We start from the raw sequence: 11,290 nt of genomic DNA, 5'->3' as shown, positions 1-11,290 counted from the left end.
CTTTTCCCTTCTCCCTTGTCCCCTCACGTCGTTTTCTTTCTTTCTTTTATTTTATAAATTTTTTATTAATAGGAGTAATTTAGTAATAAAATAAAAAATTTTATTAAAAAGAATGATTTTAATATGAAATTAAATGTTAAGGACGATTCTAAATAAAAAATTACATTAGAGACGGTTTTGATTCTGACCCTCAAGATTAAAGACCAAAACAATACTTATCCTTTCAATTTATTAGAAATAGTTGGTCAAGTGAAAAAATATATAATAAAAATATTTCATGAAAAAATTAAAAATATATAATTTAAATAAAAATGATTTTGTAATTATTTTATGTTAAGTGTTCCGTTAGGTACAACAAAAAATGTGAATAGTATAAAAAATGAGTTGCATTTCAGGTCCATTAAATATTTAATTTTACTTTCATATTTTACTATCTCTTTTATTTAATTTTACCAACTCCTAATCTAAATTGTTTTTTTCATTGTAGTTAACGCGCCGTCGCGTCTTATGTCCATCCTTCACGCACCGTTGCTCTGCTCATTTCGAAGTCCATGAATTGACGTCGTACCGTCGCTGAGTCAGAACTCAGAAGTCTTGTTCCGCCACTATTCTAATGCTGCACTTCTGTCCTTACTTTTACACTGCTGCATTGTGTTTTCGCCACTTTAATCGCATGCCATTTTGTTTCGTTCACCCAAATAGTATGACTCAAATATACATCCACATCTTAGTGAAAATAACCATCTGCATACATAGTAAAATGAATATCATGTGAAGCATGTGCATACAGAATCAAGCAAATCAAGTAAAATACCAATTGTATACCCAAATAAATATCCACTTTAGAATCAAAAAACCATTTCCATACATAATAAAATGAACATCCTTCACCAATTGATGACTCCATATCTAGTCCTATTCACTAGCCTTCAACACCAAAAATAATAACTCCACAGGAGAGGTGCTTGATATAGCAGCAGCAGCACCATCCTCAGTGATCACGAGACAATAGCTGCACTGGAGGCACTAGGGTCGTGAACAGCAGCGGCGATGGGAGCACGGGATTGCAAAACTGCTGCACAGGTATCGCGGGACAGTGGTACTCTCAAATGGACAAACACCTCGCATCAAAATTCTCATCGACAGCGACAATGAAACGTGGATGTGGACCAACAGGCACCGTAGAGACTGTGTGGCAGAGATCGAAGCTGCTGTTACGGTGAAATGGGAGGAACCATAGATAACATAAATGTGTTTAGAGGTGTTAATTTTAAATCTTTAAATTTTAAAATATGATAATATTTAAATAACTAAACTTTTGAATTTTAAAATTAATTTCATATTTTTTTAATCTATTGTTTGAGTTGTTGAATACATATGTCATTCCTCCACTAAATTCCTATTTTAGTCCATGAGATTTACGCGATTACTCATTTTAGTTTCTGAAATTCAAAATTATCTATACTGGTCTTCCATATTCAAGTCCTGGCACCAATGTGGTCCCTCAACTCTTTTCGGGAATGACTAGGCAAACGGGATGCTGATATGGCACCTTCCCTACTACGCTGGATGATGAGTAAACGACGCCGTTTACCCTTGACATCCAAACAAGTCAGAAATGTTGTCGCTTTGTATATGAAAGGGAGAAGAAACTATGAAGACCCAAAATAAAGTATTATTCTTCTCTACCTCCATTATTCTTCATTTCTGACTTATTTGAGCATTTAGGGTAAACGATATGATGTCATTTACTGATCATCCAACGTGGTAAGGAGGATGTCATCTGAGCATTTATTTATTTGGTCATTACTGAAAAGAGTCGAAAGACCATATTAGTATCCGGACTTAAATGTAGAAGTCCAATATATATAATTTTAAATTTCGGAAACTAAAATAGATAATTATGTGAATCTAAGTGATCAAAATGAAGATTTAATTGTCGTTCCTCTATACTTTTTTTTTATGTTAAAAGCTCCGTTAGTTGACGGAGTTGCGTGTAAAAATCAAAGAATACCGCTTGCACATAATCAAACATTATTTTTGCCCATAAGAATCTATATATATTATATGATTATGTATGGTAACTGTTACCTAGATTATTTCTTTATCAATAATAGGTTTACCATTGTAATTATATTTTTATAATTACAATGGTAAACCTATTATTGATAAAGAAATAATCTAGGTAACAGTACCATACTCCCATTCCCTTCCAAACCTTGTCTTAGCTTCCATTATATAGGAAATTAGACTTCCCCCAGGAGTTGTAATCTCAACGAGCACGCGAAAAATGAAACCGCCGCAAACATCTTCAGCTCATGTTCTGATCTTCCCATGTCCAGCACAGGGCCACGTCAACTCCATGCTAAACCTCGCTCAGCTCCTTGCACTCCGCAACCTCCACGTCACTTTCCTAAACACCGAACACATCCACAACCGCCTCACGCGCTTTGCCGACATAGAATCCCTCCCGGCTCGTTACCATACACTCCGGTTTAAGACCATCCCTGATGGTCTACCGGAGGAGCACCCTCGCTCAGGGGAGCGATCCGTGGAGCCGCTTCATTCGGTGAAGGTGCACGGTAAGCCTCTTTTGAGAGACATTTTGGTAAAAGAAAAGGTGACTTGTTTGGTGGCTGATGGCTTTTTCGGAAAGTTGGCGAATGATTTGGCTGAAGAAATTGGAGTACCAATTATTCACTTTCGGACCATAGGAGCTTCTTGCTTCTGGACTTATTTCTGGATTCCGTACCTCTTTGATTCCAATGAACTCCCTGTTACAGGTATGCTATGTGCCTCATATTCCTTAATCCTTATCTTGTTTCTTACTGTATCATACATGGTTACAATAGTACACCACCGAAAATGTAGATTTATTAATTTAGATTATGGCAAATATTCAATTGAAGATCGTAAAAACATTTTTTAAAGATATTTTATTTAAAAGTATAATTTATTTATTTAGCTACACTTTAAATAAAAATAATTTTTTTATAAATATCAAAATCTAACCACCCAATCTATCGTCTAAAAGTCAAAAGAAAATATTTCACATGAAAACAATTATAAAATTTTCACTGTAGTAGTGTCCACCACATTATTATTAGCCGTGTAAAATTTGAAGGTTATAGCATGCATTTTTATTAATTATTTTACCTTATTTTTTATATAACATAATAAATAAAAAAAGTTATAGTTTAGCACTGATAATGTAATAGTTTCTGATCCATAATGTGACAATAATAATACACATTTCAATATAATCAGAAGGGTTTATTTATGCTACATTTCAATAAAATCTTTGTCTTAATAACTAGATCTCTTTTTTAATTTTTCTGCTTAAAATATTTTTCAAGACTTTTTTCAAAACAAAAAATTATCTTATTTTTTAATTTGAGTAAAAGATGAAATATATACGTCGTGGTGGTTGTGCACGTTATCTCTGTACTATCTTATCTACGCTACTACCACTTTTCATACAATTATTGGATGTTTTTGGATTGCTCTTACTTCACTTTTCGCCTTATCCCTGATATAAAAAAACTCACAAATTTTGTCCTTTCAGTTTTGTTTTTTTTTGTTTTTATAATAAATCTGTATTAGTTTCAAACTTTCTTTTTGCAGTAGTGACCTTAATGGTTATACTTGTTCATATATTAATAATATGTTGAATTTTAAATTTACAAATAATAAGACCAATTAGTCCCTTAAAGTTAGGAATAAAAGAAATTAAACATGGACCTCCGATCCAAAAAAGGATGTGATGACTAATAGCATGTGGTATGTTATGTCCAAAATCCTTGAAGGGGAAGAGGACATGGACCGCATCATAAGCACCATACCAGGAATGGAAAACTTGCTTCGATGTCGAGACCTCCCAAGTTTCTGTCGTCCAAACCGGGCCAAGGGTGAACCGTTCATTCCTCTCGAAACCATCGTCTCTGAGACCCACCAAACGCTCCGTGCACGCGCGGTCGTATTCAACACCTTTGATGATCTTGAAGCCCCTGTGTTGTCCCACCTACGCCGCCGTTTCCCTACCATCTTCACAGTCGGCCCTCTCCATCAACACCGTGAATCCAGAGCACCAACCGCCGCCAATACAATGAAGTCAAACAACAGCATCTGGGAAGAGGACATGAGTTGCATGGCGTGGCTCGATTCTCAGCCATTCAGATCAGTCGTATACGTCAGCTTTGGTAGCGTCACCACCGTCACGCGGGAGAGTCTCTTGGAGTTTTGGTATTTACATTTCACAAATACTTTATTTTAGTGATTGATTTTTTTGTAGAAACTCAGGTGCAGTCGACTTTACGTGAAGTTGATAGTTGAGAGAGTCGTTAGATGATTTGACTGATATAACTAAATTTTTATTTAACGACTTTTAACTATTAACTTCACTTGAAGTCGACTGCACTGTTTTCAGCTTAATTTTTTTATGCATACATAATATATGGAGTTAACGTTAAATAATTTGATAGATTTAATTAGATTATTGTTTAATAATTTTTAATTATTAATTTCATATAAAACTGCTTATTAATATAAAATTGAGTTATTTTTATTAATTTTAATTTATAAATATGTGACTAATTATATTTTTAAAATGATTTTTTTATAATTTTTACTAAATTATTTAATATAATAAATATCAATTTCTTAAAAAAATTTTTCACATAAAGACATAAAAGACATACATCTTAATGTGAGTATTCATTTAATTTCTATAAATGTTTTGATTTATAGCTAATATTTGGTATCCATATATCACGAAGTTTATTCATATTTGAAATTCAAGTACATATCAAAAAATATATATTATGATCTATCATCTATTATTATATTAATTATTAGAAAAAGTATAGAAAAATAATAAAAATATTAAACAATGTAAATAATAGCTGGATGTTTAATTCATTAGATGTGTAGATGGTTATTATTAGAGGTTATGAAATAATTTATGAGTGGAGTATTTTTTTTTTTTACTTTATTAGGTCAATTCTAGAGTTTATTATTCATATTGTTCACAAAAGTTATTGTCTACTTAACAAAATCGTAATTATTATCTAATTAAAGGGAAGACTCACGTACAGTCGACTTTACATAAAATTTATAATTGAGAGTGATTAGATGATTTTATTGATTTGACTAAATTTTCATTTAACAACTATCGACTATCAACTTCACGTGAAGTCGACTACAGCTTAGTTTTTACCTCTAATTAAACTCTTGGTACATATATTTTCATTTAGGTGCGGTTTGGTTAACAGTAAGATGCGATTTTTGTGGGTGGTGCGGTCAGACATGATAGCCGCCGGGGAAGGAAAAGATGAGAGTGTACCGGCAGAGCTGGTGGAGGGAACCAAAGAAAGAGGGTTAATGGTTGGGTGGGTCCCACAAGTGGAAGTTCTTTCACACAAAAGCGTTGGTGCATTCATGACGCATTGCGGGTGGAACTCGACCATAGAGAGTGTGGTGGCTGGTGTGCCTATGATTTGCTGGCCATACTTTGCGGACCAACAAGTGAATAGCAGGTTGGTGGGTGAATCCTGGAAGATTGGGTTGGACATGAAAGATGTTTGTGATAGGAAGGTGGTGGAGAACATGGTGAAAGATGTAATGGTCAATAGGAAGGAGGAGTTTCTTCAATCGGCAGAGAAATTGGCAGTTTTGGCTAAAAAAAGTGTGAGTGAAGGAGGTTCTTCTTACGACAACTTGGACCGTTTGATTGACTTCATAGAATTGATCAGCCAAGAGCATCTTCCCACTGAGACTAGTTAGCATTAGCAATGGCCAATTGCAATTTATGGGATGTGGATGTTCCAAATTCCAATAAGCAAATAATTTTTTGTTTGCTATCTACCTCTACTTGATAGAATTATATGAGTTAAGAATAACTATATAGAAACGTGAACCACGTGTGCATTGACGAATCTAAAAATTTTTAATACTGGGACAAATATACATATATTATAATAAAATGTCTTTTTATTATATCATACAATTTAATCAATTTTCAAAAGCTGAAAAATAATTGATACTAACAACCACACAGAAAATGAAACTACAGCAAACATGTTCAGTTCATGTTCTGATTTTCCCGTGTCCAGCACAGGGACACGTAAACTCCATGCTAAACCTTGCTCAGCTTCTTGCAGTCCGCAATCTCACCGTCACTTTCCTCAACACAGAACACATCCACAACCGCCTCACGCGCTTCGCCCACATAGAATCCCTTGCAGCTCGCTACCCTACGCTTCGGTTTAAGAGCATCCCTGATGGTCTACCGGAGGAGCACCCTCGGTCAGGGGAGCAAGCTATGGAGCCGCTTCATTCGGTGAAGGTGCATGGTAAGCCTCTTCTAAGGGACATTTTGGTAAAAGAGAAGGTGACTTGTTTGGTGGCTGATGGGTTTTTCGGGAAGTTGGCGAATGATATGGCTGAAGAAGTTGGAGTAGCAAGTATTCATTTTCGGACCATCGGTGCTTCTTCTTTCTGGACTTATTTCTGGATTCCATACCTCTTTCATTCCAATGAACTCCCCATTACAGGTAAGTAAGCCGTACCCATTCAGGAATGGTGAAAATTCAGTTGAAGTCGACTTTATCAAGTTGATATTTGAGAACCGTTAGATGAAAATTTAGTCAAATCATCTGACGGCTCTCAAATATTAACTTTACATAAAGTCAACTGCATTTGAGTTCCACCTTCATCATTCATAATTTCATATATGGTGACGATATTACATATACCATGAATAATATCCGGTGAAAATATGTTTTAAATATCTATTTGCTAGTATATTTAATTTAGATTGTTAGCAGTTTAAACTTTTGAATGTTATAGTACCATGCATTTTATTAATTATTTTTATATAACATAATAAATAAATAAAAAATTTATAGCTTACCGCTGGTAGTGTAATATTTTCATTATCCATACATACTATAGTCTGTTTTCATCAATATATATTTCATGAATCATTATACATTTTAATATAGTCTGTTTTAATAACTAAAATATTTTTTTTCTTCTTAAAATGTTTTTTTAGGGCTTTTTAAATAAAAAATTATCATATTTTCCAATCTGATTAAAAGATGAAAGATTTACGGTGTCCACATTATTTCTGTACTATCTTATCTACGCTGCTACCACTACTTTTCGTACCGTTATTAGATATTTTGGATTGCTTCTTAGCCTAACAGGGGACGTTGATACTTGGCCACGAAAACTCACAAATTTTGTCCCTTTTTTAAGCTTCGGAATTAACAAACTAACAAACAAAAATGAGATTTTTAAATGGACACTCGAAAAAGTTATGAAAATTATTTGGAGTTTTACCTGAATATTAATGTGAAGTTGTGAACTAGTAGTGGTCCGATTATGGATCTCATGTCCTGAATGAATTATATCCTATATTTCTGTTCAATGTTTAAAAACATACAATATTTTGCCGTTTGAGAAATGTTATGTGACTATTTGTTTTAAAATGTGGGTCTAAAGGAGGATGTTGCTGTTAAAATTAGGGTATTGTTTTTAACCGGTTTAATTATTCGGTTGATCCTATAATTTTATAAAATTTTTAATTAGGTTTTTATACTTTTTTTTTTTTAATTGAGTTCTTGCACTAAATTTTATTTATAATTTGGTTCCTATACTTTTTTTTATTGGATTTCTGCACCAATTTTTTCTTTTTTTAATTGAATCCCTATATAATTAAATCAATTACTGTTAAAAAGGATCTAATTGAAAAAAAAATTGATGCAGGGATCTAATTAAAAAAAATATATATATAAAGACCTAATTAAAAATTTCATAAAACTATAAAAACTAACAGAATAATTAAATCTTTTTAACCTCTACATCTGTGTGTAAGAGTTGGGATAGAAGAGCGACGTTTCCTATTTTTGGAAGCTCCTTTGGAAATGAATGTCCTTTGGAAAAGGACGACGTTTTGGCTTCACTTAAAATGTCATTATTTTGTTCTGTAACTGATACCTATCACTTAATTAGACACCTTAGATTGTTAATCTTTATGTAAAATACTCCGTTAGTCTAGATCAAATGATGCTGAAATTTATGATTTATAATAGAAAAGATTAACATAAAAGTTTTCATTAATTTTTTAGGAGTGTCAAGGTTAAAAAATTTTGTAATTTATAATCATCAATTAATTATTATTAATGTTTTTAATAGTAAAATTATATCTTACTTTCTTTTAAATAACTAAGTGCTAGTCAAATTTTAATAAAATTGTTGATTTTATAGACGATTTTTTCTTAATTTTTTTAGAGACAAATCTATTTGATGGCATAAATTTTGAGGACCTATTTGAAAGAATATTAAATTACTCTTTACTGTATTATTATACAGTTGAAAAAATAATGTGAAGTTAAAAGTTATAAGAATGGCGCATTCATCTTTTTGTGCTATATGACATATAGTTCTAAGTTCTCCATTACCATGTGCAAAATGATCTCATGACTAAGTCCATGAAGGGGAAGAAGACATGGACCGCATCATAAGCACCATACCAGGAATGGAAAACTTGCTCCGATGTCGCGACCTCCCAAGTTTCTGTCGTCCAAACCGTGCCAAGGGCGAACCGATCATTCCTCTTGAAACCATTGTCTCCGAGACCCACCAAACGCTCCGTGCACGCGCCGTCATATTCAACACCTTTGATGATCTTGAATCCCCTGCGCTGTTCCACCTACGCCTCCGCTTCCCTACCATCTTCACCGTCGGCCCTCTCCATCTACACCGTGCATGCAGAGCACCAACAGCCACCAATACAAAGACGTCAAACAACAGCATGCGGGAAGAGGACACGAGTTGCATGGCGTGGCTCGATTCTCAGCCATTGAGATCGGTGATATACGTGAGCTTTGGTAGCATCACTACCATGACAAGGGAGAGTCTCTTGGAGTTTTGGTACAATTTGCACGTCCCTCGTATAATGTTGATATACAATTGTATTATTTCGAAGAGGAAAAGTTTAAGGGTAGTAACTTTTGTGTTTTGTTACTATCACTTAATCATTAAAAGAGAAGCGAGTGAATCTTATGCCATTAAAAACATTATTGATGGCCAATTGATGGTTACAAACACAAAAGTTACTAATCCCTAGCACTCCTCTTTCAAAAAAGTGAGTCACTTAGATAAAGATATTTAAAATATTTTTTTAAATATTTATTAATAATTAAAATTTGACATATATAATCGATTAAACTGTGTCATTTTTTATAAAATTATATTAGACAAATTAATTTATATTAATTTAGATCGATTTAAAATTTAATTTATTAGTTTTTCGGCTAAACTTATTTGTCTGATCTAATTTTAATAAAAATTAACATAATTTAATCAGTTATATGTGTTAAATTTTAATTATTAAAAAATATCTTTAAAAAATATATTTTTACTATTTTTATCTAAATGGCTTCTCCTTTAAAAAAAATCACAAACACTTACTTTTACAATGATAGTTGAATATTTGACTAAATTATGATATACTAATATCAAATTATGTTATCTTTATTAAATTTTATAAATACACGACTAATTATATTTTTAAAATTATTCATATTAATACTAAAAATCAACTATTAAAATAATCCTATTTTTTTGTCATAAAATTATTTTATGAATATCAAATATAAATGATAGATATTCTTGACTTCGTATTCATACATATTAGTTGCTATGTTAATACTCATATTCTTATTCGTATTCAAAATTTAATTTAGAGAAAAATAATAAATAAATTCTTCAATATTTACATTTTAGATTTTATTGGTATCTAATTATAAAAATTAATCTATCTGAAATATAAATTTTTAGAGGCTTATTTGTCACTAATATATTAATGATTTATGACTTATTAATATATACTTTTCCTAAGTTAGAAACCCACGTGCAATCGATTTCATGTGTTTCATGTGAAGTTGATAGACGAGAGCTATTAGATAAAAATTTAGTTAAATCAGTCAAATCATCTAACCGCTCTCAACTATCAATACTGCACATAAATTTCTACCTTTTCCTAATTATTATGTAATTAAACTCTTGGTACATATTTTTTCATTTAGGTACGGTTTGGTTAACAGTAAGATGCGATTTTTATGGGTGGTGCGGTCAGACATGATAACCGCCGGGGAAGGCAAAGATGAGAGTGTACCGGCAGAGTTGGTGGAGGGAACCAAAGAAAGGGGGTTAATGGTTGGGTGGGTGCCGCAAGTGGAGGTTCTTGCACACAAGAGCGTTGGTGCGTTCATGACGCATTGCGGGTGGAACTCGACCATAGAGAGTGTGGTGGCTGGTGTGCCTATGGTTTGCTGGCCATACTTTGCGGATCAACAGGTGAATAGCAGGTTGGTGAGTGACTCTTGGAAGGTTGGGTTGGACATGAAAGATGTTTGTGATAGGAACGTTGTGGAGAACATGGTCAATGACGTTATGGTTAATAGGAAGGAGGAGTTTCTTCAATCGGCAGAGAAATTGGCAATTTTGGCTCGAAAAAATGTGAGTGAAGGAGGTCCTTCTTACGACAACTTGGATCGTTTGATCGAGTTCATAGAATTGATCAGCCAAAAATAATGTCTTTGCAATGAGACTAGTTAACTTTTTAATTATTATTATTTGCTTGTTATCTACGTCTACTTATCTTTGTGGAATAATTTGCATCAAGAAGTGAAGAACTATGACATCCTCCTTAATTAATAAGAGAAATCTATAAAAAGATTACTTGTATATTTATTCCTTTTATTTTGCAAAGTAATTAAAAAAAATATTTGTTGTGCCAACATGGCAATAAAAAAAGTTCTATCCAATGGCCTAATTAATTAAATATATATTTGCATTTAGACTTTTAAATTTGTAAATTGTTAATTCAAATATATATTGAGTTGTTTTTAAATTGCTTATGACACAAATAAAACTAAAAAGAAAAAAAAAACGTTAAAGATGATATTTTGGTATGGTGCCTATCTAACATGTCTATAATATGATTCACAAGACATTCACACTCGAATCCAGATACAATTGTTGCAAGACATATATGATAACCATTAGATTAAGGTCTCATTATTATTATTTCTTTTAGTCATGGATTTCTTTTATTATCTATTGGTCATAAATTGTGTGTCTAATACTCTATTTGTCAATTATTTTTTGGACACGTACTCTATTGTCTGATTGCATTGTATTTTGGATTCAAGCGATGAAATCACTCATCCTAACAACTTAAACTGATTTTGGAGTTCATCAAGGATCGAACTCTTGACCTTTC

At 32.6% G+C, this 11,290-nt stretch overlaps 1 protein-coding gene across 5 annotated transcripts in view; it reads left to right on the top strand.

The window, feature by feature from the left end:
• The window catches only part of LOC107487245 (7-deoxyloganetic acid glucosyltransferase), an 18,191-nt gene extending 7,437 nt beyond the window's left edge, over window positions 1-10,754 (top strand). The window contains exons 1-4 of one of the 5 annotated variants that reach the window (XM_016107859.3): window positions 2,190-2,783; window positions 3,807-4,242; window positions 5,253-5,534; window positions 10,374-10,754. In XM_016107859.3, coding sequence (XP_015963345.2) covers window positions 2,291-2,783; window positions 3,807-4,242; window positions 5,253-5,534; window positions 10,374-10,599 — 1,437 coding nt within the window. In that variant the 5' untranslated portion in view covers window positions 2,190-2,290 and the 3' untranslated portion in view covers window positions 10,600-10,754. Of the gene's footprint in view, window positions 1-2,189; window positions 2,784-3,806; window positions 4,243-5,252; window positions 5,535-5,989; window positions 6,552-8,498; window positions 8,935-10,091 lie in introns of those variants that run through there. The other 4 variants (XM_021141869.2, XM_016107861.3, XM_052261973.1 and 1 more) reach the window with 4 other exon arrangements.
• Window positions 10,755-11,290: the final 536 nt, after the last annotated feature.

Source organism: Arachis duranensis, chromosome 5 (genome assembly GCF_000817695.3).
Source record: "Arachis duranensis cultivar V14167 chromosome 5, aradu.V14167.gnm2.J7QH, whole genome shotgun sequence".
In the NCBI taxonomy this organism is placed as follows: domain Eukaryota; kingdom Viridiplantae; phylum Streptophyta; class Magnoliopsida; order Fabales; family Fabaceae; genus Arachis; species Arachis duranensis.
Note: the sequence above shows the minus strand (reverse complement) of the source record. Positions and strands in the feature narration are given on the sequence as shown.